This window comes from Arachis ipaensis, chromosome B7, assembly GCF_059453495.1.
Source record: "Arachis ipaensis isolate K30076 ecotype BB chromosome B7, ASM5945349v1, whole genome shotgun sequence".
Taxonomy (NCBI): domain Eukaryota; kingdom Viridiplantae; phylum Streptophyta; class Magnoliopsida; order Fabales; family Fabaceae; genus Arachis; species Arachis ipaensis.
This window is the reverse complement of record NC_142442.1, coordinates 112,090,001-112,116,723: the sequence shown is the minus strand read 5'-3', so window position 1 is coordinate 112,116,723 and position 26,723 is coordinate 112,090,001. Positions and strand designations below refer to the sequence as shown.

Genomic DNA, 26,723 nt, shown 5'->3' with positions numbered 1-26,723 from the left:
CCACTTTATAGCCTCTAATATGTGTTTTCTGGGCCGCAAATTGGGTCAGAAACAGCCCAGAAATCGCTGGAGAAGAATTCAAACACGCTGATTTCTGTCACTGCGACACGGCCGCATGGATCACGCGGTCGCATTACCTAGCGTCAGGGAAACTATAGCATATTATATATCAAATCGAAGCCTGGACGTTAGCTTTCCAACACAACTGGAACCGCATCATTTGGACCTCTGTAGCTAAAGTTATAGCCGTTTGAGTGCGAAGAGGTCAGGCTGGACAGCTTAGCAATTTCTCCAACTTCTTGTATTCCTTCCACTTTTGCATGCTTCCTTTCCATCCTCCAAGCCATTCCTGCCTTATAATATCTGAAAACACTTAACATACATATCAAGGCATCTAATGGTAATAAGAGAGGATTAATAATAAGCAAATATAAGATCAAAGAAGCATGTTTTCAATCAAAACACATAATTAGGAAGGAAATATAAAACCATACAAATAGTATGAATAAGTGGGTAAAGAGTTAATAAAAATCACTCAATTGAGCACAAGATAAACCATAAAATAGCGGTTTATCAGTAAGCACATATTTCTTTTCTCACTCGAAATTCCGTAGATTATCACTTAAATATGGATGCTGCTACTAAGAGGTCTTGGCTTGGCAGGTCTATTAGACGTATGGGTAGGTACTGCTTGATCTTTTGAAATGTTTATTGTTCTCAACCCAAATATTTTTTTAATTAAAAAAAGAGTCTTGGATTGAGGTTGGTGTGTTAAGAAATAACAATATAGCCCCTTGGGTTTGTTAACATGAGCTTGAATTTTCTTGTTCTTTTCCTTCTGCAGGTTGTAAAGTGGCGATGTCCAAAGCAAAGCCTATCTCCCAACCCTGATCCCGGATTTGGTTGTCCAAAGAAAAGCCTAGCTCCCAATGCTGATGCCGGTTTTGGATTTCCAAAGAAAACCATACCTCTCAAGAAAAGTCTTCCTCCTAACCCTGATACTAGTTTCAAGAAAATGGTCTTCTATTTAGAATCCATAGGTCTAGACTATTTCTCAGTTATCGAAAATCATCCGAAGTTGATCACTGCCTCCCTCAATAACATTAAATCTACAGTGGAATACATTATGTCCATGGACTTCACCACGATCGAGTTTCGACGCATAGTTGGCATGTGCCCGGATGTTTTGACCACCCACGTCTCGGACATCATACCCGTCTTTACCTTCCTTCTCCGCGAGGCTCATGTAAAAGGCTCGGATATTAAAAGGGTCATACATCACCGCCCGAGGTTGCTCGTTTGCAGTGTCAATAACCAACTCCGTCCTACATTTTACTACCTCCAAAGTATTGGCATAGAAGAGGTAAGTAGGCACACTGATTTGCTATCATGTAGTATCCAAGAAAAGCTTATACCCCGAATAGATTACTTTGAGAATATCGGTTTTTCTCGACGCGATGCAACTACTATGTTCCGAAGATTTCCTTAACTGTTTTGTTACAGTATTAAAAATAATCTGGAGCTAAAATACAATTACTTTGTGGTGGAGATGAGGAGAGATTTGAAGGAGCTGGAGGAGTTTTCACAGTATTTCTCATTTAGCTTAGAGAGCAGAATTAAGCTGAGGCATAAACGCTGCATAGAAATGGGGGTGTGTTTCCCTATCCCTGTGTTGTTAAAGATGACCGAAATGAGCTTTCAAAATAGGTTAGATGTAACGACCCAACTCCCAGTATGCCATGGTCATACAAGAAGCTAAGTGTTACTAACTTATCCCTCTTAATTATTAACTATTATTTACTATATGAGCCTGTTCCTTGTTAGAGCGATACCAATTTTACGGGTAACTTTTTTTTTTATATCGTATCGTTGCGGATAACAAGGTAAAATAAACAAGCATACATTGAGAGTAATAGAAAAGCGGCATAAAGAAACATAGAAACACAACTGATAATATACATCATGTACACTATAACAAAACATGCAGCGTTTACACAAGATCAAGTCAATTTACATCCTCGTCATCCTACGTAGCTAATATTTACACGACACTCCCAGGGCCTGGCCCATACAAAAAGCCACTAAGCTGGCGCCCAGGCTAGCCTAACCACTATATAGCTCCTAGCTCTCGGGTGTACTAACACAAGTGAGAGACTAACTATCTGATAATGTTAGACTAGAGTGTCATTAAAAGAATGCCCCTTTCCGCAGTCAAACTATATTTACACGTGGCCGTTTGGAGAATCATCATGAGGCTCATCCATCTCCTCATCCTGCTCTATCTCTATCTCAGGATCCTCCTTCTCCTCATCGTCCACAGCTACAACTATGTCCTCAGATCCACCAGAAACACTGCTCTCACTATGTACAAAACCATTCGCGAGCACAGGTCCGTTCGCGTATATAGGAGCTACCCCACCGTCTGGTAGTGCCGGCTCATCAGGCTGTGGAAAGTCGGGGATCGGCTCAGGGGGAAACTCCCACTCTGGTGGTATCACAGGTACGTAGTCATCAGCTAACTCAGGCTCATCAGGAATGATAGGCTCAGGTACCGCCTCATTCAAAGGTTGAGCTGGTATAGGGTGCTCAGGATCATCAGGAAAAGGATGTCCAGGTGCGTCAGGGTGTAACCAGGATAAGGGAAAGTCGTAAGGAGCATCAGGGTCAAAATGCGGGCTAGACAGAGGATGTTGAAAAGCTCGATTAGGTAACGCATATCGTCTAATACGAGTCTCCAAACCCATAATGAAGTAACTGTGATGTACCGGATCCTCGTAGACATAAGGGTCCTCGAACTCATAGAAGATCACGCCCGTCTCCATCTGAGGGGGGAGGAAGGGAGAGAAGGGGTAAGAACTGGGGAGTTCTTAGTAGGGTCGGGGTTATTAGTTACGTTCATTTATTTGATTCCGATTAGCAGATAGATATTAGAATACAGTAAAGTAGTAAACAGTAGTTAAAATAGATAGGGAAAACAGAAAACAGAACACAAACAGAAGAGTGCAAGAAAATAAAGCATAGACATAGCACTCAAGCAAACAAACATAAAGAAATTGATCAAACACAAGTAGGAATGCAACAGAGAATAATGCACAGACAAGAATGATGCATGTCTAGTCCTAGTGCAGGTAATGAGCTCATTTGTCGGTTTCTACCCGCTCCCGACGTAACCCAGCATTACTAGCCGGATATGGCTTTCCTGTTGGCTATACCCCTGTGTACAGGAAATAACCCCTCTGCCACCACAGGGTCCACTGCACGCAGGAAATAACACATCTGCCACTGCAGGGTTGTATGCCGACACACCTTCTGTATACAGGAAATAACCCCTCTGCCACTACAGAAATGGAACAGGTGGTCACGGTACTTCTGTAGCAGGAAATAACCCCTCTGCCTTACAGAAATAAAATATGGATCTGTACCGCAGGAAAGCGTTTCTCAGTGGTTGCACCATTATCTATCTGACTGCTACAATGCAGTAGATGAACATATAGATATCTCTGAGGTTGCCTTAATGCAACAGATGACCTCTCAATAGGTCCTCTACTCTTTATCATATTACTCTCTTCGCTTTGTCTCTTTATTCTGCTCTCTCTATTTAACGTATGTATTTAAAGCTTATGTAAATTTCGGTATGATTAGTTAGCCTGCCCCAAGTATAGGTTCATTAAGTCTATACTGAAACAGTTTAACTTTTCATATAATACCTAACCCTATTCGCAAATCAAGAACTAACTATGTTGCCCTAATTCGTTCACTAGTCTCTGTCTGTTTCTCTGTTGTTAAAATTTTACAGACTTTTTCTTCGATTTTTATCTTTTCTTCAACTTTTTATCTTTTCTTTATCTTTGTCTCACTAATATGTTTTTACCACTCCCTAAGTGTTTTATGAAGGTAATTATGAGATTCTGCGCTTAAAGTTGTCTTTCTAAAGTTTTTACAGAAAACTGCCTTTTTCGCATTATTTTATTATTTTTATTAAAATATTATTTTTAATTAAATATTATTATTTAATATTTTATTATTATTTATTATTTTATTAATATATTTTCGAAAATTAACTTTACTTTAACCTTTAACCTTTAAAATTCACTTTTTACCACCCGTAACTTTTAATATTTCTACTTTTACCACCCTAACTTCCAGAAATTACCATATAACCCCTTAAACACCAAAAATTTTACTTCCTTGCCCTTTTATGAATCAAAAAGGTGTTCTTCATTGTTCTTCACCACACTCAAAGTGTTCTTCATGTTCTTCATAAATTTTTCAGATTCTTTCTCTGTTTTTACCCGTTTTTCAGTCTTTTCAGCAACCGATTTTTACCATAATTCATAATAAATTAGCAGCCACTAAAACCCCATCTTTTCTACATGATTTCAACACAAATTGAACCTCAATTTAAGCTTAGGGTTTCGTTTTTCCAGCTGCCCAAGAACATGAACTTTAAAGCTTGAATTTCATCAAATTTCATCAAAATTTCACCAAATTTTCACCAAGAATCAATCATATATGCAACCAATTTTTAGCACAGCCAAATAATACAACATTCACACAACTCAAACACAAATAATCAAGATTAATTTCGTGACACCCTACCTGGTCTTGCTGCTCCTAATTCAATCAAACTTTCAGGTGGTCCTTAAACACTTTTTCCTCCTAAATCACATCAAGAAAACACATATTTAAGCATGTTTCCTTGAAATTGAATCAAAAGAGAGATGGTACAGCCAACTCACCTTGATCCCAGCCTTGAGAAGTCATATGATCATGTAGAGAAAGAAGAGAGGATCATTTTGGTCGGATTGGAATTTTGATTTGAGTTTTAGTTCAGCAGAAATCAAGCTTTGAAGATTTGGAACTAAGAACTTTTCTCTCTTTTTCTCTCTACCTAATTTCGGCCACAAAGTGAAAATGAGCCAGCCTTGGGGGTTTTGGGGGTGTAGGGTGAGTTGTGATTGGTTGGCTTGGAGGTGGATTAAAATAATATTAAAATATCTCAGGTGTATAACTACTAAAACTAGATGTATCGGAACACTTGCAAAAACATCTCTAAAAATTATTTTCTGAGTTACTAGCATAAATGACACTAGTAACATATTTATTATGAGAATAAAACATGTATAATGAGGCCTTAGCATTGCTAAAGTCATCAGAGAGTGCTGGTGCTAAGCTGCACCAGTAAATTGTGAACCCGGTTAAACCGGTTTTCTGTTTTTAACTAAAACTGATCAGGTAACCTTATAATATCATTCAAGAGGCTTCTAATACTCATATAATGATAATATCATCCTATTATCTCTCTCCTCTCATAAATCGAGTCCGGTTTGTCAAACTGAGATTATTTACGAAAAATCGAATTAAAACTCCTAACCGATACGGTTCAAAAACTAGGTTCTTCGTGATTGTGTTATCGAGCTTGTCTCGGAAAAGGTTCTAACTTAAAGATGACATAATGACAATGAGGATTGAGATTCTTGATGATATATCAAAGGTTTTCCCCTTACTGATCTTCCGGAGAAATTCGTACTTTCAAAAAAGATCTCGCATACTCGAAAATCGGGGTTGTTACATTAGATCTATGTGTAAATTCCTCAATATCCTTGAAAAAACATTCTCTCTGGTGTAATGCTTGTGATATTCAAGTATAGAGAAAAAAAATTAACAATAATTGCATTGTGTATTTACATTGCTTTTGATGAATCTCTTAGTTTATATTATAGCCTTTAGGTTCTCTTGCCCTTGTTGGGCATGAAAAAGTTGAAGTTGATCAGTTCAACTTAAAATGTGGTTTAGTTAGAAGTTTGACATATTGCTGCAATTCCTCAAAAACCAGCAATAGCATATGAATTTTTAATATTTGTATAGATTAATTTGTAGGTAGTCTCTTTTTTATTTATCATGATTAATTTGATAAATCTATATACACTTGCTAAAATTTAAAAGAAACACGAGGATCATATTCAACTAAATAAATAAGTAAAGGAAAATAATGTCAGAAGCATTTTGTCAATAGGCTAAAATTAAAATAGACAAATTTAATAAGTATTAAAGTAAAAAACGTGATTAAATAGACTTACATTATACTAAAAGTCTAAAACAGACAACATAATATTCAAAAAAACTAATATAATATCCAAATATCATATTTATAAAGCATTGTCATCTTTATCATTATTTTCATCAATATAAGTGTCGAAATCACATGATTCACTTTCTATCATTTTCGTTAATTTTTATATGCCACTAACTTCTAAAATCTTTACTAAGTCCGTGTATACTATGTCTTTCATCCAGATAAATTTAGTACCACTCTTTCAAACTTTTTATAAAAATTATGATAATTTTTATACTTCTATCTTCTTGAAATTATTTTTGACGGCTATATTATGTATGAGTAACTATGTGAAACATCTCTATATAATATTCAAAGTTAATAATGATTAATGAGTAAGTTACTATTTTCTTATACGAATATTCATAACGCTGATAAATTTACTTAAAAAATGTACTCATAAAAGATCAATTTTAATTTACAAAACTACAATCCTAAAATTTTTTTAAATTTTTAAATTAATCCTCTTAATCTAACCTAACCTATCCTAACAATACAATGACATCATGTGCGTCACTCAAACTGGCACCCCTAATGAAACATTATGTAATTTAATTAAAATAAAGGGATAAGTACTTTTTTCGTTCCTAAGATCTGAGGTTAAAATTAATTTCGTCATTAATCTTTTTTTGTTATTAAAATCATCCTCTGTAAATCATGTTGCTTGTATGCGAAGTTTGTATTCGTAGGTTTTGATGAATGACAAACCAACAAACGACATGAAAGACAAACCAACAAACAACTTGAATGAACAAGCATGTTGAAAGATCAACCAACATTAAACGTTGAGGAATGAAGAGTTGAAAGCAACACAACAACAACAAGAAACTCAAGTCCACAACATTTGAAGACAAGTATAGTGTCTTACGACTTAGGTAACTTCTTGTTAAGAACCAATTGCTAAATCTCTCAACACACACTCACAAAATGTTTTGATGCACATCTTGCAATTCGATGCTAGCCAAATGGTTTAAAAACTTGTTTTCAAAGGTACAAAAGTATAGGAATTGACTCCAACAAGTTTGAGATCAATCCTAAGTATTTTGAAGTGATTTTAAGCCATTCTTTAAGGTTTGCATCGATGCACACTCATCTTGCATCGATGCAAAGCATGCAACGACTTGTTGCATCGATGCAAAGATGTTTGCATCGATGCAACCTAGCTGAAAATTCAAATTTCAGCTTCAAAGACACATTTGCATCGATGCAAAGTGTTATGCATCGATGCAAATGATTCAAAAACATAAAAAACGGCTAGTTTTAACAAAACGGCTCCATCCCATTAACTCCCCAACGTTTCTAAGGTTTGGGGAGTCTATAAATAGATGGATTGAAGCCTTATTTCATAAATGTGAGTATTTGCAAACTATCTTGTTCATATTCTTTCATTCTACACATTTTTAAGGTGTTATAATACACAATTTGAGAGAGCAATATCAATTGGTTCAATAGTGCTAAACTTGTAATCATACACTCTTCTAGAGAGTACTCATTTCATCTCAACAATTCTTTGAGAATTGTTTTCTTGTAACACTTTGTAAATTGGAGTGTGATCTCCAAGGTTGAGTCAAGAGTTATAAACACTATAGTCGGTGAGGATACCAAAGAAGTATACTAAGTACTCAAGGCAAATCTTAGAGAAGGAATCTCTAAGTCGAGTGGGTTAGTATACGAGTGGTGATCATATACCGTGAGGTGTTAGAAACTAAGGACTCGGATTGTAAAAGGTTTTGCGCGAGCACCTTGAAGCTTGGCAATAGTGGAACTTCTCAATAGCGATTGAGAAAGAAAGTGGACGTAGGACAAGGATTGTGCCGAACCACTCTAAATAGCGTTTGCATCTCTCCAAACTCATCTCTTCTATATTATTGTCTTTTACCTTTGAGCAAATAAATTGTGATCGAAAAGTAGCTTCGTAAGTACTTAAGGAATAGCTTAAGTCCGATTGGTGAAAAGCTTGATCAATTTATTTGAGTTGGTGTCTATTGGAAAGTAAAAGCTCCTTATAAATGCTTAGCAATTGAGTTAAGCTCTTGGAAAAATACTAGTACAATAACACTTTTGTATATTGTCTTTAACTTTCGCAAAAAGATTCATTGTTGTTGCAATACTCAATTCACCCCCCCCTCTTGAGTAATTGTGCATAGGTTCTACATCCTCAACGTTACAAAACGTTATAAAATCGTCCTTTTCTATTTTTTGGACCAAATTACCCTTAGCTATTAATAAAAATTAAAAATAATATTAAAAAAAAATAAAACCCCACCCCACCCACACCCAACATCTCTTCGTCTTTCCCCCCACCCCCAATTTCCCTTCCTCCTACACCCACCCCCAAACCCCACCCCCAAATCCCATCCCATCCCATCATCATCAGTTTCCACTCCCTCACCCCCTCACCCCACTCCATCACCCCCTCCCCCCTCACCGTAACCCCCCACCCCCTCATGCTGTCGTTTGGGCTGCCTCAGAGGTGCACCCGCTGTCGCCCCTGCGTCCAACCCGCCGCGCCACCTGTGTCCAACCCGCTGCCACCGGCCGTCGCAAGCTTGCATGGAGGCACTGCCGCTGCCGTCCAGCTCCCGACCCTCCGGACCCTCCGCCGCTGCCTCTGCTTTTCTGCTTTTGCTTTTTGCTTTCTGCCTTTTGCTTCTATTTTTGTTTTTGTTGTTGTTTCACCATTGTTGATTCACCCTTCAGAATTATTGTTGTTAATTTATTATTGGTGATACTGATTCTGATTATAGTAATTGCATGATGATGATTTGGCTATGGTGGCAGTGGTGATGGTGGTGAGGAAAGGGAGAGTGAGGAGATGCTTCTGATTCTGTTCTTCGTTCTTCCTACAAAATCTTTATGCTGATTCAAATTCATCAAATCTTGAACCAATTTTGTTCAAGTTGTTTGGGGAACAGCACTAATACTGATAATCTTGCTTGGTGTGCAGCTTCATCATAATTGATTTTGGTCGTTTCAGAGATGCCTTCAAGATGAAGATTTTGGTTTTAATGTAGTTTAGACAATTTTAATATATTAATTACAGGAACAATTAGACTATTTCTAATTATTTTTTGGTTACATTATTATCAATGGCACTGGCTCTGTTAGTTAATTTTGTTCAACTGTATATACTTTATTTTCTCTCTTTCTTTTTCTTTTTTTCTTCTTTTTTTTTTCCTCTCTTTTTTTGTTGACTGATTTTTGAAGAAGGGGGTAAGAGGTTTGATGATGAAGAAGGGAATTGGGGGTTACTGGGTTGGTGGTGATGAAGAAAGGGGTGAGGGGTGGGGGGTTTACGGTGAGGGGTGAGGGAGTGGGGTGAGGGGTGGAGGTTACGGTGAGGGAGTTGGGGGTGGGTGGGTTAGGTTTTATTTTAATTTTTTAATTATTTTTATTATTTAATAAGGGTAATTTGGTAAAAAAATAAAATTGAAGTAGAAAAGGACGATTTTATAACGTTTTGTAACGTTGAGGATGATTTTAATAAGAAAAAAAGGTCGGGGATAATTTTGATTTTGACCCAGACCTTGGGACGAAAAAAGTACTTATCCCTTAAAATAAATCTTTGACGATAACCTTGCTAGCAAGCGTGCAAGTTTTGGCTATTATTATCTATAAAATTTCATCGGTAAATTAATTAGGTAACTTTGTAAATATTTGTGTTTAACAAATCCTAGAATTGTGAACCGAGGTGAATTCGATTTAAGAAGTGTAGACACTATGGGCAACGACGACATCATCATCGACTGCCAGTTCAAAGCCAATGGCTCTATCAAGCTCGGGATTTTAAAGAAAAAAAAATTATTTACAAATATAGATAATATGTGATGTTTTACGAATTTATACTCTATTACTTATCTCGGTACGTGTAAATAAAATAATAATATGTATATCTCGTTTATACGGTAAACGAGATAAGATACGATATGTGAAATATGGATATTTCGTTTACACTGTAAACAATATATACATAGTATTATTTCGTTTATACTCTAAACGAGATAAACGAGAAATTATGATGTTTGCACTCTAAATTAGATATGGTACAACAAATTTTCAACAGCTATAAAAGATCTGCAATCATTTGTATTCTCTACAAATATTTTACTTATTCTTCTCCTACGATTTTCTTCCAAAAATTAAGAGAAAATATCTAGTTGATATGTGGTTGTAAATGTGTATCCCAATTGTCATATGAAAAATAATGACATTGGAGTGATATTTGATTGTGATAATCCCATTTTGTTGCGCACTCGGATAAGTTCTTTATGCCAGCTAAAGCGTTTGATATTGAGGAGCATTGGTGCTAGGAGGAGAAAAGAGGTTGGAAGATCAGAGTTGGGTATAAGTTGTTAGAATCAATGAAAAATGAATTTTTTTTATTTCATCTATTTTGCCTCTATGGTAATAAATATGTGCACCTCATGTTTGACATCTATAAAAAAAATTATGACACAACAAATGATAGAACTTTTTGTAAAAGTTAGTAATATCGATAAAAGTAAATTTGACCATTTGAATTTTATGCAGAATGACCCACTTCTTATATCACCATCGCTATACTTTGTTAATCTAGTGAAAGACATAGACATGGACAATAAAGAGTTCGATGTTCTTATACGAACAACTACATTGGCCCAACTTTGATATACGAACCAATCTTATATCACGTTACCTATATGGCGAGTTCTACTAGGTAGAAGTTGCTGTATATTCTACACTTCTACATGTATAGAAATAGTGTGGATATGTCCAATGTGTGACAAATGTCTAGTTAGGAGATCAGAAGTAACATTCTACTTTATTTTTTTCTCTTCTGTTTACATTACTTTAAAATTTTATTTGCTTATATAATTAGGTTTATTTAAATTAATTAATGAGAGATGGAATTGGGCTACAGTTTTTTGAACTTTTGATATTATTTGTATTAAAAAGCTAAATAAGTAGACTTCATTGAATTGGGTTATTTGGTACTGAAGCATGCATTTAATCTCAAAATCTCTTCCACCAAAAGAAAAACAAATTGCATTCCAGGGGAAAAAAACAATTTGACTTATATATCTTTATTCTTTTTGTAACAAATATGTCCTTAAATTGTTTTTGTTAGCCTAATAATTACTTATTTCATATTACTTTTAAATTCTTTAAGATTGAGTTATAATTAATTGTTTATTATTATTTTACATATACTTACAAATATCTTTTAAAAGTCTAAAGTCTATATTTAATCTATATTTAAATTAGCTATAATTTCATGATTCTCACATTTTATAATATGTAATCAATTAATTATTTATTTATTTAATTAATTTTTAATATGAGTTATTTATATTACATTGTCAAAACTTCTTTCTACTAATTATAAATACTCAACTACCAAAAATAAAATAAATATGAAAATAAAAACATTGAAAATATACCAAAAATAATAGCTTGAATCAAAACATTTTAATCCTTCATAAAAAATCCAGTAATTTAACCAAACAATAAAAAAGGTAATTTGCATCAATAAATTAATTAAAAATCAATTTTACATAGATGCCTTGAATAAAAATTGGTTACACGTCTGTCTTAAATAGATCTATAGAAATCAAATAAAGCAAGCTCAATTTGAGAATTTACATAAAAATTGAATTAGTCTGATTTGATTTATTACTTGTACAACATATACTTAATAAATTGAATTAACCTAATTCAATTTACTACTTGTATAAATTATTGACATTTTTTATTTTTAAGTTAATTACTAACTTTAAAACATAAATATCAATAAGAAAGTACCTCCCATTTAAATTCAAATAAAATATCAAAAAAATTAAAAAGAATAAGAATAGAAATTCATATTTTGTGTTTTAATTCAAATTTCAAAAATTTTATATTTTTAAAATTATAAATTTAAAACGAAATAATAAATAATTTTTTAAATTTTATTAAAAATTATGCTTTGACTCATTAGCATCCAAAAAATCATTACTGAAATTTTTGTTGTTCAAAAGGTTATTATAAAGTATGATCCTCTAAAGTGACATAGGAGTTAAAACTTTAATTTTTTCAGAATTAGAATAAATATTTTATTTAAATTTAAATAAAAAATGTCAATAATCTGTACAAATAGTAAATTAAATCAAGCTAATTTAATTTATATATAAATACTTAAATTAAATTTATGCTTGATTCGATTTATATAATTTTATTTAATAATTAATTTCTATTCAAGATATCTTCGTAAAAATTAATCTCTAATAAATTAATTGATGTAAATTATCCCAAAAAAGCTTACCTATCAATCCCATAATTAGACTTGCTAACTTAATAGTATTGAACCAAAATAATATACCACTTTAGAAAATTCATTACGTGATATAAATAAAATTGTCTTGTATATAATTATCTATGTATGTATATTTATATATTTATTTTATTTTTGGTAGTTAAATATTTATAATTAGTAGAAAGAAATTTTGACAGTTAATATAAATAAATCTAGTAAATTAAATGAATAATTGATTAATTGATATATTATTAAATGAATAATTGATTAATTTATAACTAATTTAGATACAAGCTAAAATTTTACTCTAGACTTTTAAAGGGCATTTTTAAGTAGATGTGAAATAATATTAAATAACTAATTATAACTCTAACTTAAAAATTTTAAAAGTTATATAAATTAAATAATTATTAGGCTAATGAAAATAATTTAAGGACATATTCAATTATGAGAAGAATAAAGATGTATAGGTCAAATTGATTTTTTTTTCCTGGGTTTTGAAAAAAAAATTTTGTTGAAGAGACTCTCGAAGTTAAATTCATATTTTAGTACCAAATAATTTAATACAAAAAAATTTATTAATTTTGTCTTTTAATCCAATAATATCAAAAGCCAAATAGACTAAAGCCTAACTCCATCTCTCATTAATTGAATCTTGCTAGGGAGTCAATGGAGTATCTATATAATGTGTACTGTTTATTTGGCTTAAAAGTTAAAAAATGAACATCTTAAATAAAATACTACTAATTTTTTAAACACAAATACACATATACTATCCAGAATAACTATCTGAATACCAAGGATAATAAATATCTGATATCCTACTGAATCGAACATTCCTAAACTCCTATTATACATATTGTACATATACTCCATTAGTTCCTATACTTTCTCTTTAACTAAACCTAATTATACAAACAAACAAAATTTTAAAGTCACGTTATGTAAACAATGAGAAATAAAACAAACACTATAAAATATCATTTTTGATCCCCTAACTAGGCACTTATATCATATAATGAACATATCCACACAATTTCTACACATGTAGAAAGTACAACAACTTCTACATGGTAGAACTCCCCTATATGTATATACTAACATTATGTGCTTTATTTGTTTGAAAATCCCACTTTGCTGTAATCTAATTTTGATAGCCGTTGTAATAAAGACGGTGATTTTGTATACTCGTATACTATTATAGAGCCAACTCAAACTGACTCATACAATAACAATTTAAAATGTAAATAAAAACGTGCAATTATAAAAGTTTGTTCATTTGGATTTTTTCAACAAGCTAATTAAGTATATTAAAAGTTTAAATATATTTAAAAAAATCAAAATAAAAAAGGATTTATTTTTTAAAACTTTCTTTTTTTCAGAAATTAAAATAATTAATGAAGAGATTGTTAATATAAATAATTTTTTTCAGTTTAATTATTCTGCTGGTTCCTATAGTTTTGCAAAATTTTTAATTAAATTTTTATACTTTTTTTTTTAATTAAATTCTTGTACTAATTTTTTTTTAATTGAGTCTCTACATTTTTTTTTTTTTATTTGAGTCTCTATATCAATTTTTTCTTTTTTAATTTGGTCTCTATATAATTAAATTAATTACTATTAAAACTCAAGAGAACCTAATAAAAAAAAATTAGTGTATGACTCAATTAAAAAAATATATATAAAAATCTAATTAAAAATTTTACAAAACTATAGAATCAAACTTTCTTTTTCAGTAAGAATAGATAGACTAGGGTAGGACTGACAACGCGGTTCACACTCATAAATATCCAATTTACGCCAATTTGATTACAGCAAATAAAATTGGTAGAAAATGTGTGAAGTTACGGATAAAACAAAATTTGAGGCAAGGTCAATCCTACCTGGTCAATCCATCCCAAATGAGGGGTATGAAGTGTGAACTCAGGTTTTTGTTTGTTTGTTTAGGTTTTGAATCCCAAATTAAATATATAAAAATAATATTTTATTACTATTGTAGTTGTTAAGCATTAAAAGATTAGATGGTCTGTTTGTTTTAATTTTTTTTATTGGTTGAATAAGTCAAATTGGATGGAGTTATTTTTAGAATTAAATTTTAGATGGAAGAACTTTAAATTCAGGATAGGATACGATCCTTTTTAAAAAAAATTTAAACTCAAGAAAAGAATTAGATAATTTTAAATTCTAATTTACTCAGCTTATTATATATTGTAACCTTTTCTATATATATATATATATATATATATATATGAGTGATATTAAGTGTACAATTTTTTTTTAATTAAAATCAACTAAATTGGTATAAAATCTAGTAAAAAACAATGCGTGGATATCTCTTTTTTTTTGTGTTTTTTGTAGCATATAAATTTTTGTTAGAGAGCATAAAAATTTATTGATAGAGTGCACAAATTTTCGAAATATAACACAAAAAATTTTGCAAATAACATAAATTTATCGATATAGCACATAAATTTATATACATAGCACATATATTTTTGCACATGTAAAGAAACAACTAACTTTTTTAATAGAGAACTATTAACAGAGAAGAAGAAACTTGAATATCTATTTAACTTAACAATGGTATACCCGTGGCTTCTTATTCTAGGTGACATTTTCTTAGTTTTTTGAGTTTTTTTCCCTTAAAAAATGTCATTTTAAGAGTCTCCTAACTAAGGTTCTGAAAATTGGATTGGACCGGTCGATCGAATCGGTTCAACCAAGAACCGGTGATGCAAACGGTTCGATCTTTCCTTTATAATCGCTCGTAGTAAAATCGTCAGAAAATTGTCGAACCGGCCGAGAATTGATCGATTGGATCGGACCGATAACCAGCCGGTTCGGATAAAACGGCGTCGTTTTTTAATTTGAAAAAAAAAAGGGAAACGGATCCAGTGATCCACTCGTGAGTCGTGACCCAACCCCCCCCTCTTCCCCAATCATTCATTCATTCCTAACCCAGGTCTTCAGAGAACAGAGATGAGAGAACTCTGAATCAAGGTTCTGAAAACCGGACCGGACCGGCCGGTCGAACCGGTTTAACCGGGAACCGGCAATGCAAGCGGTCCGGTCCTCCACCCATAACCGCTCCTAAAAAACCGCGGAGAACCGCTGAACCGGCTAAAAACCGGTCGGTTGGACCGGACCGGACCGGTAGCCGGCCGGTTCGGATAAAATGACGTCGTTTGAAATTCGTAAAAAAAAAAAAAAAAAAAGAAAGGGAACCACGCGTGAACGAACCCCTTCCCCCAATCATTCATTCATTTCATCATTTGTCACTATACTCCCTGTACTGGAGATTGGAGAACTCTGAATTCTGAAAGCGAAGGAACCTTAGCCCTCCATCGGAAGCCGCCGTTCCCAGGTCGTCAGCGCCGCCGCCGTCCCCAGGTCGTCAGCACTGCCGTTCCCAGGTCGTCGAACCCTAACCCAGTAACTCGGCAGGTACTCTTCATCGTCGCTGGCTTCTCGGCACGGAACCAGGTTAGTGGCTCGTCTTCATCTTCAGTCTTCTTCTTTGCGTAGATCTGTTCCTCCGTTGCGTAGCTCTGCTCCTCCGTCGTAAGCTCTGTTCCTGCCTCCATCGCCAGTTCTGTTCATGCCTCCGTCGCCAGCTCTGTTCTTCTAGGTATTTTACTATTTTTTTTAACAATAATTATTGAATAATCTCTAAACTTGTTATGGCCTTATTGGTTGAATAATTGTTAATTAATCTATGAATTCCTAGGTTGAATAATAGGTTGAATAATGGTTGAGTATTGTTAATTAATAATTTTGAATTTGTGATTTACTGATTTTTCATTTTTCTTCTTCAATTATTGTTGTCTGTGGTTTAGGATTGATAATTTATAGTTCTATTGTCTTTAATTTCTATTTTGAATTTTAGTTTTTACAGTGATTGACTGATTTTGTTTGATTCTGTTATGGTTCTGCTTCTGTCTTTCGTTGTTAATTTTTTTTGTTGTATACCTGTTGCTGTCCTTGAGAGTTGAGAACTTGAGATTATTGAGTTGTTGTATTTGGATATTTGGATACTGTAAAGTGCATTTGCGCATATTCCAGATGAATTAGAAGAGAAGCTGGTGAATAAGGTTTTAAACTGTGAAATCATGTGTTGTTGCTTGAATTTTAGAAGAAAGAGCAATGTAATGTATTCCTATTTATGATTCCATGAGACCAAGGTTAAATTAACAATTCAGGTGGAGTTGAGTTTTGTTTATGAGTAATTTAGGTTAAGAAAACTTACTCTGTTTTGCTGAAAACTTACTCTGTGTTGCTGTTTTGTTAATGCTAAAAACTTATTCTGTTTTGCTGTTTTGTTAATGCTGAAAACTTACTCTTCTTGGATCTTGGCTCCTGTTTTTAATTGCTGATGGCTCCTAACTTGTTATTTTTCATTGTGTTGTGTAGCTGTTTTTAATTTCATATGTTTTTCATTGTGTTTTGTAATTGCTGGCTTTGTTTAGTGTTTTGTAATTGCTGGCTTTATTTTCTAATTGCTGGTTTTGCTGATGGCTCCTAATTTTTTTGTTCAAATTTGCTAATGGCTTTGAATTGTAGTTGCTGGTTGTGCTGGTTTTACTGGCTTTGTTTGTAATTGCTGGGTGAAGGTTTAGTGTTTTGAATGTCTAATACTCTAATTTGTGATTTCTAAATCTGAAATTAATTAAATCATTGATTTTGTGTTGTTGAAATTGTTCATTAAAATGGATTTGTTGTGCTGCTGTTGCCGTTTTTTAATTTTTAAGTATGATGTTTTTGAATTTTTGTTGAAATAGTTATTGATTTCAGGGTTTAGAGTGATTATTTGTTGCTGGTATTTAACTTTTGTTGCTGTTAAGTTCTGTTAAGTTGCTACATTTAAACTTGTGCATTGGCCTATTCATCTTCACTTGCAATAACAAAAAGCTTCTCATTTGATTATCCATTAACTACCTCATTTTCTAGTACCATTCCTTTTGTTATGGCTTTAGCTAAAGAAATTGGAGGGGCGGGATAAGGAGACATTGATGCCTCAGAAGACACCACCACCATCAACATATCCTTGTTACTTGAAGGTTTCTTTAGCACAATAGTTGAAATCACAATCATAATTACATAATATGTTTAAATAATTATCCCAAAAAAATAGAAACTCACAAGAACATCTTGAGGTTTTGATGATTGATAAATCTTTATGTTGACATTTAATATTTGAAATTTCTTTGTACTATTTAACTTGAGTTTGTATATTAATAAGATTATATGAATTTGGTTGATGACATTTAATGTAGTTTTTTAAATTTGAAAACTATTTTAATATTTATATTATACTATAATTATATTTTAGAATGTTTATTTATAATTTATTTATTATTTTATTTTAAAACGGTTTTTTCGGTTGAACCACTGGTTAGACCGGTTAGACCAGTAAACCAGTGAACCAGTAGCTAGAGCGGTTTGATGACCGGTCCGGTTTTCCGAACCTTGCTCTGAATCGAAGAAACCCTAGCCGCCTAGCCCTCCATCGTCGCCGCCTAACCCAGGTCATGAGCGCCGCCGCCGTCCCAGGTCCTTAGCACCGCCGCCGTCCTAGGTCCTCAGCACCGCCGCTTCCTCCTCTTCCCCGTGTTCGGAACCCAGTAACTCGGCAGGTCCTCTTCGGCTCTTCATCTTCGCTAGCTTCTCAACACGGACCCAGGTTAGTGGTTGCTCCCTTCATCTTCACTGAATGTTTGGTCATCTTCTTCAATTTTTTGGTTCTTCTTCTTCTTCACTGAACCCTAGTCTGCTTCGGTCTTGGTTTCAACCGTTTCAAGTTTGGTTCTGAAGGTTGGTTCTTCAATTCTTCTTTTAGTTCTGTCTTGTATTTGCTGGTTGCTAATGGTGGAAATTTTACAAATTTGTAAATTTGTATGTGTGGTTCTGATTGTATGGTTCTGTATGTATGGTTCTGATGGCAGTTGCTGATAGTGTTTTACCAGTTGCTGTTCGTGGCATGGAGTAGCTTGCCGTTGGGTCGCTGGTTGCCATCGTCTCGCCTATCGGCTCGTCTCGCCAGTTGCCGTCTGTCGAAGGTTAGTGGCCTCCGTTTCTTCCTTTTAATTTCTGAATGTTCGGTCTTCTTCTTCGTTTGAAGTTCTGAAATTACGGGTGGCTGGCTCTGTTAGTCTGATTTAGTGTTTCCTATTTTGTAATTGCTGGATTTAGTCTGAAATTTTTGTCAAAAACTTTCATAAGACCATTAACTTGTTTTACTGTTACCACATTCAAGAACTTTAATAAGAGCATTAAGTTCATCAGGTTGAAACTTTATTAGGGAGCAGCTCAAAGTTAGGAGTGGAGTAGCTTACAACATTGAAAATCATCAGCACAATGAACTGGACAACACTGAGTGCTTCAGGAAGTATGGTGATAAAACAGAGGTTTCTTAACAAGTATCCTGGATTTTATGTTTTAGAAGCCAAATGATTGATCCTATTTTAGGAATCTTTCTAAAGATGGTTTACACAGACTCAATTTATGAATTTTCACCATCATCTGAAAAAATATTTGATTGGAAGTTTGAAAAACATTTAATACTATCAATGTATTAACTATTAAACAAACATGTTCTGTAATTTTATATTATAGTAATAAACATGTTCTATAATTTTTATTGTGTTGATGATTTATCGATTATTTTTTATTGTGTTGATGAGAGTTGTTTTATAATTTATTTATTATTTTATTTTAAAACAGTTTTTCGGTTGGACCACGGTTGGACTGGTTAGACCAATGAACTAGTGAACCAATGAATAGAGCGGTTCGATGATCGGTCCGGTTCTCAGAACCTTGCTCCTAACATAACTCATCTTCTTCCTTTTCTTCTCTTTCTTCATTTATGGTGTCCCTTCCTTCTCTTCTTTCTCTCTTTGAAACCCTATTCATCTCCTCGTTTCTATTCTCTTTTTTCCATTTGCAGAAGAAGTTCAATGGGTAGACTCGATTTTCACTCTCAATCTAATCCCAGTTCTTTTCCTCCCTAAAAAATAAATCCAGATCTTACTTTCTGCTGGTGCCACCTTTCGGATCACTCTTGCCACCTCTGCCATCATTTGCGCCGCTCTTTTTCTTGTTTTCTTTCTTTCATTCTTACCCTATTCCCTTCTCTCTCTCTTTCTTTCTTTTGCAAATCCTCATTTTGATGGAGATCTCATTCTGATTCCACTTCTTTTTTTTTTCTGGAATTTCAAACCATCTCCTGTAGTCGAGGAATGGTTTGGTTGGGACCCAAAAAGGGTGGCAAAGTCCAAGTTTTAGGGGAGATGTTGCCAAAATTTTGTTATAAAATTTAAGACTTTATTTGAAATGTTATTTAAAAAAAGATTTGAATTTGAGAAATTGTATTATTTAATTTTTTATTTATTAAAAAAATAGTTATGTTTCGAGTTTAATTTATTTAAAAAAAGGTATATGTTTGAGGCCGATTTGGTAAAGAAAGAATTATACTGTTTTGAGTTGGATTTATTTAGAAAAGAATTATTTAAAAAGAATTATTTATTAGTGAATGCAGTAAACAAAAGAAAAAATATTCAACAAGGTAAGTTAGCTAGTTCAAACACCAATATGCTTTCAACCATTAATATCACAAGATTAATGTCAAAATTTTGAAGATCCTCCTAATGTAATCCAAAACCAATTAAGCAAACAAAGTTAAATAAATGGGTTACATAGGGCAAATTTGTTAATCTTGTAATATTAGGCAAGAGACCTCAACATTCAAAATTCAAAACTTGGGCCGATTAAAAACAAATCAAATTCAATTATCAATGCATAATAATAATTATAACGTGCAAACCAACTTGGGTTGGTCAAGTGGTTAGCTCACTCGTCCACTTAAGTAAGTGTCAAGGGTTTAAATTCCGCCTTGTGCATGCAGCAACCTATTGGCCAACAGCAGACATAAGGTATTTATAATCTCTTATTAGGTTAAAATATAAAAAATCCCAAACCCACAGATATATAAAAATATAAACTAATATCTTATATTTGTTCATCACACAACCAACACACTAAAACAACTCTCATCGCAATGAAGTTAAATGGTAACGAACTTTGCTTTTATAGACAAAACACTCAACATGCAGGTCACATACGAATCACATCGAATCAATATGTGTGTGTTGGCTAGGAGCTTATCTCGTGTCCAACACGCGTTCTACATGCTAGTTTAGCACGCCACCTGCGTGTTGGGCCCACTCTCCCTACAACATCTATCCATCTCTAATTACACCAAATAAATTCATTTCCAGCAAAAATACCTTAAATTTTGTTCATATATAAAAAAAAGGGATAAGTATGATTTTGGTCCCCAATGTAGAAGCTGAAAATTTATTTCGTCCCTGACCTTTTTTTCGCTATAAAATGGTCTCAAAGGTTTCAGTTTGTTTTAAAATTGTCCTTCGGACGAAAATACCATTCTCCTTTTATCCCAAAATCAACCACCACCACCACCACCAGACCAGAAACCTACACCCAACCAGAACCACCACCACCACCACCAGTATCATCATGGTCATCATCATCATCATCAGAACTTTTCCCAAAATCAACCAAAATCAACCAGAAGCCCAAGTTGAACAAGAACTCACCACCACCACCACCATTATCATCATGGTCGTCATTATCATCATCATCAGAAAATTCAAGCAACATGCATTTTGAACAAGAATCAACAAATTCAGCAACAATACTCCAAATTCAAATTTCAGCAACAATAATATACCACAACAAATTTCACAAGAAGATAGTGGTGGTGGTGGTGCGGTGCGGTGCGGCAGAGAAGAAGGAGGAGGTGGTGGTGATGCGGTGGTGCGGCGGCATTTAGCACAACCAGTGATCACGCATACGCGTGACCGACGCTTACCCGTCACTAGGATTCTTTCTCACCCACACGTAAGCGTGGACGACGCTTACGCGTCGCCTCTTCTTTATTCCTGGGTTAATTTTCTTCTATTTCCTCTTCTTTTAGGATGGCCACCGAGGAAGGGAAACGGAAAACCTTTACATGGGCAACAAACAAGTTTCATCTGCACAATCTTTGAAGAAATAGCATTAGTTGGAGCAACCCGCCCACTTGCGCATCTCAGCATGCACCGAGGACGGTGCAATCTTTAAGTGTAGGGAGGTCGATACCGATCTCCGTGGGTTAGTACCTTCCTGTCTCAACACCAATGTTTAAATTTTCTTTGTAGTTAGTTGTTGCATTTGCATGTTTGATTGCATGTTTGTTACATTTTGTGCATATTTTACCAACTACTTGGTTGAAGTAATATTTACTTTTTCAAGAAACTTTTTAGAGTATTTCACTAATTTGATTTAAAATTTTTGATAAACTTGTTTGAAGGAATATTATACTGGAACATGGTTTAGAGCTCGAACACACAAAACCTGTGAGATTTTGAGCCTATTTGAATTGGTTGCATTCTATCAACCAATATTTTATTTTTGGTGTGTGTTGTTCTCTCTAAAATTGTGATCTTTGTCTTGCTTGATTCTATATTTCTATTGTTTAATATATGCATGCACTTATGTGATTGAGGCCTTGTTTCACTAAGCTTACATACCCATATGGCCTTAACCTTTTATTATCCTTTGCAAACCAATTTGAGCCTATTTTACCCCTTTTATTCTTTACTTTAGCACATCATTAACTCTAAGCGAAAAACAATAATGTCCTTAATTTGAATCCTTAGTTAGATTAGACTAGTGAGAGTACTTATGATTTAAGTGTGGGAAAATTGGGTTTGGAAACATTTGGTTTGAGAATTGAGTATGTTAGAATTTTCTGAAAATATAAACAAGAATGTTAAAGAACATGTTTATGCATTCAATATCTTAATCATATGCATTGAAAAAAATTATTAAGAAAAGAAAAATAAAAAAAAGAAGAGAAAGAAAAGAAAAAGAGCAAATAATAAAAGGGGACAAAATCCCCTAAAGTAAATGGTGAAAGCAATGCATATGAGTTGTACTCAAATTCGGATGCATGAATATGTGAAAAACATAATTAATGGGTAGTTGGGCTTTATATTATGATTGAATTCTTCATATCACGAACATTTGAAGCACATATCAATAGCTCTGCAAACGTCATAGTGCATGAAATCACAAACGAATTCTCATGTGTATTTCATATAATCTTACTATTGTGATATACCGTTATATTTAGGGGTGTCAAAAATTCCCAGGAGGCCGGGATCCCTGCCGGGACCGCCCCGAATGGGACCCCAATGACGGAGAATTTTCCCTGCGGGGACGGGGATGGGGGACAAAATTCTCCCGAAGCAGATGCGGGGACCCGAGTGGGATCCCCGTCCTCGTCCTCGTATTCCCCACAATCCCCGAATATATTAAATTACTTAAATACCCTTAAAAATTTAGTTTTTATTTTGGTTTTTTAGTCATTTCACATTGCAAATATATATATATAGAAAAGTTAAAACTCTAACTCCTTTTCCCAGTTCCCACCACCGCATTTCAATCCCTAGACACCCTCAGTCCCTCACTCTGCTTCTTGCGAAAACCCTTCGTCTCTGCACCCTTCATCTACGTTCTCTCCCTCGTCCCAGCCAGCCACCTCCGACCACCATTGTCACGGCCTCGCCATTGTCCGTTTCAGCCGGCCCACTCACTGCATCATCACCGCACCACCCCGTGCGCCCTCTTCCGTTCGTCCTCTTCCGCGTCGTTCGTTGCTCTTCTCTTCACCGGCGTCTCTGACCTCTTCGGCCATTTCTCTTTTATCCCTAGTAAGATTCACTACTCTCTTCTTTTCTTGTATTTTGGTATTTCACTTTAGGTTTTTGTTTTTTTTCATGAATTTGATGGTGATTTTGATTTTTTGAAGTTGGTGGCTGTTGTTTTTGTTAATGAATGTTTTGTTCTATGAATTTCTGATAATTGGTGGCTGTTTTTTTATTTTTTTCATACTTCAAATTTTTTTATTTTCCATTAATTATGAATTTTGATTTTCTTGGTTGTTTATGACTTTATGCTATGCTATTCTGTTTATGCTATGCTGTTCTGTTTATGAATTGTGATCTTAGCTGTTCTATTTATGACTTTAAGCAAGATTGAAGCAATTTCATTAGGATTCATATCTCCTAACAACATACAAATATATTACTGCAATAGACATTTCTGTTTAAATCCTAAATTGAAATTTTCTTAACTAGTACAACGATGTATGTGAACCTTTTTTTATGTGTTGTACGAACATTTTGTAAGGGTAAAGCAAATTAGTAAATTCATTTTGCTGTGTTAGAATGCACGAACATTTTGTTATTAGAGAAAAAGGTATTTATCAAAATTTTGTAATCTTGGATAAGATATGTATGTTTGTGCGTTGTTTTGACATTTTGTGATTTTTTTATATTTTTTTTAAAATTTTTTATGAAAATTTTCATATAAATGTTCAACATAAGCAGATGGGGAATAGGGACTCGCGGGGAACACGGAGAACATGGCGAATGGAGATGGGAGCAATTATCCCCCCATGGCGGAAAATGGGACGAAGACGGGGACAAAATTTGAGGGCAGGGACGGGGAGTAGGGAGGCATCCCCGTCCCCGCCCTGCCCCATTGACATCCCTAGTTATATTTGTTCATCACATCACCAACACACTAAAACAACTCTCCTCACAATGAAGTTAAATGGTAACGAACTTCGCTTTTATAGACAAAGCACTCAACATGCAGGCCACATACGAATCACATCGAATCAATATGTGACACATGTCTAACATGCCACCCACGTGATGTAACACGCCCCTTGCATGTTGGATGAGAACTCGCCACGTGTCCAGCACGCCTCCTGCGTGCTGGCTAGGAGCTTATCTCGTGTCCAATACGCGTTCTGCATGCTAGCTTAGCACGCCACCTGCGTGTTGGGCCTACTCTTCCTACAACATCTACCCATCTATAATTACACCAAATAAATTCATTTCCATCAAAAGTACCTTAAATTTTTTTTCATATATAAAAAAAATGAACCAGGAATATTAACTCGTTCATTTTTATTTTTCTTATGAAAATCGTAGGCTCTCAAGTCTGGGCCAAAATGGGTCCAGCATATCTAGTGGACTAAAAATACCAGAGAGCCCAATAAGCCAAATCCAGAAAATGGCCAACGGTCTCTTGATGACTTGTACCTTTCACACCAAAGAAACAAAAGAGACTTTTTATCCAATGACTAGCTGATGTGGAAGGACGGAATGACTTTCGTGTGAAAAACGGTCGGATAGACAATGCGGGATTCGGAGTGTTGGAGCCTGGAGGAGATGAATAAGGAGGGCAAAAAGATAAAAAGGCGAAAGAAGGGGAAAAAGAAAAAACAATGATGTCTGGGACCGTAACATTTATAAATGCGCATAAGACCCTAATAGAGAGGATAGAGAGCGACCCACCCTGCAAATCAAAGAGATTAATGCAACCAAAGTGAAAATCCAAAATTAATACTAAACAAAAATACCACTAAATTATAAAATGACAAAAACAGAAAAAAAAAAAATACACATACCAAAGAGAAAAAGCAAGAAAAGGCAAAAACCTTCTTTATAAATCGTGAATAAATAATAGATGCTTAATTAATTGTAGCTACCATAACTAGCGTCAGTTCATTTCTGCTAAACAAAACACACACGCAAACGAATTAAAAGGGAAAACATCGGAGGAGTGTGTCGCGAATCTAATGAAACCGCTTTGGAAACAATAGCCATTTTTGTTTGAATATACGCATTGCATTGTAGTATTTAGGCGAAAAAGAAGAGCAACTTTATTTCAAGTGAGTGAGTGAGAGAGACTGAGAGAGTGAATTATGCAAAGATCCCCTTCCACACCGCAGAATAGGGATTTGGATATTTTAAATTGAAGTGAAATTGGGTTAGAAAAGCGACATGAGCTGCTTCTCGTGCTTTGTTTCTCGCGCCAAAGATGCCAGCAGAGTCGAAATTGACACTGGTTCTCGATCTGCTTCCTCAGGTCCATTCCTCCTTCTTCTCTTTTTTCTCTTTTATTTTATTTTTGCTCGTTTATTTTATTGAATTACGAGGGTTCTGTGTGGATTTTACAGGCTCTGGTGGAGGGAAATACACTGCTGCTACTGGTATGCCTTGCGATTCTTCTGCCTTGTAATTATGATTATTTATTATTATTTTAATGTACTTAAATTCAGAGTAGATTTTTTTTTTATCAAAATCTTAAAACAAGTGTCAGATTATTTAAGTTAGTTTTGGGTGGTTAGAGAGTGAAAGGAGGAAGAAGGAATCGTATTCGGAGGGGAAGGGGAAGAGTACGAGTAATGGGAAAAGCAGCACGGCGGCGGCGAGCTTTGGATTCCGAGAGCTGGCGGCGGCAACACGGGGTTTCAACCAAGTCAATTTGATCGGTGAGGGCGGTTTCGGACGCGTTTACAAGGGTCGCCTCTCTACTGGCCAGGCAACTAACTACCTCTTTTCTTTTCAATTCAGAGTTTCAGATCACATGACATGACTAACAATTTAGCAATTAACAACAGAATAATCAATTTATTGTGGTTATTTGGATATGTTTTTCAAATTTGAATTGTCCTCTTGTGTAGGTTGTTGCCATAAAGCAGTTAAGTCATGATGGTCATCAGGGCTTTCAGGAATTTGTGATGGAGGTTCTTATGTTAAGCCTTCTTCACCATTCTAACCTTGTCAGGCTCATAGGTTATTGCACCGATGGAGATCAAAGGCTTTTAGTTTATGAGTATATGCCTATGGGTTGCCTTGAAGATCATCTCTTTGGTAACTATTTATTGTTTATGTTTCTCGCACTTACACTTAATTTGCAAGTGCTTGACTGTTGCAATGCTGTAGAAGCTCTGATTGGATTGTTCCAGACAACTTTGTGGTTTTATAGTCATTAGTCAACAGTCAATGTAAATTTGTGACTGGAATAGGTATCTTTAGTTTCTTCATATCTCGGTATTGACCATTATTTATAATGAAGTTGATGCAACAGAGCACATTGCAACACCTGCTACTTACAGGAAAACTTTTGTTGCTTGTGTTGCTCTTGCAAGTATATTTTCATAATTTTGTATATTTCGTTTGTATTGTTTATATTTTGTTCCCATTAACCACAGAAGGAGTTTGTGTATATAGAATGAACAGATTTTGTCTACTTTGATATGCGTTGCGGTGTTCCTTGTGATTGCATAGTGACTACTGTAAACTGGTTTATGGCCTGTGTCCAACTGTGTAAGGAGTGTCATAAACTTCGTCCAATGTGGAGAAAAAATGGTCTTAGTCTTTGCTTTCTGATTTTTCTTCTGTGACACCCATCCATGAT

General features: G+C 34.4%; 1 protein-coding gene and 1 pseudogene across 2 annotated transcripts in view; both read left to right on the top strand.

Annotated features, from left to right (window-relative positions):
• The first annotated feature begins 520 nt into the window (after nt 1–520).
• LOC110262446 (uncharacterized) lies at nt 521–23,942 on the top strand (annotated as a pseudogene).
• A 1,054-nt stretch (nt 23,943–24,996) lies between these two features.
• The window catches only part of LOC107607467 (putative serine/threonine-protein kinase PBL21), a 3,005-nt gene continuing 1,278 nt past the window's right edge, over nt 24,997–26,723 (top strand). For both annotated transcript variants that reach the window (XM_016309419.3, XM_088493692.1), the window contains exons 1-4: nt 24,997–25,388; nt 25,480–25,512; nt 25,651–25,844; nt 25,987–26,176. In XM_016309419.3, the coding sequence (XP_016164905.1) occupies nt 25,304–25,388; nt 25,480–25,512; nt 25,651–25,844; nt 25,987–26,176 (502 nt within the window). In that variant the 5' untranslated portion in view covers nt 24,997–25,303. The remainder of the gene's footprint in view (nt 25,389–25,479; nt 25,513–25,650; nt 25,845–25,986; nt 26,177–26,723) is intronic.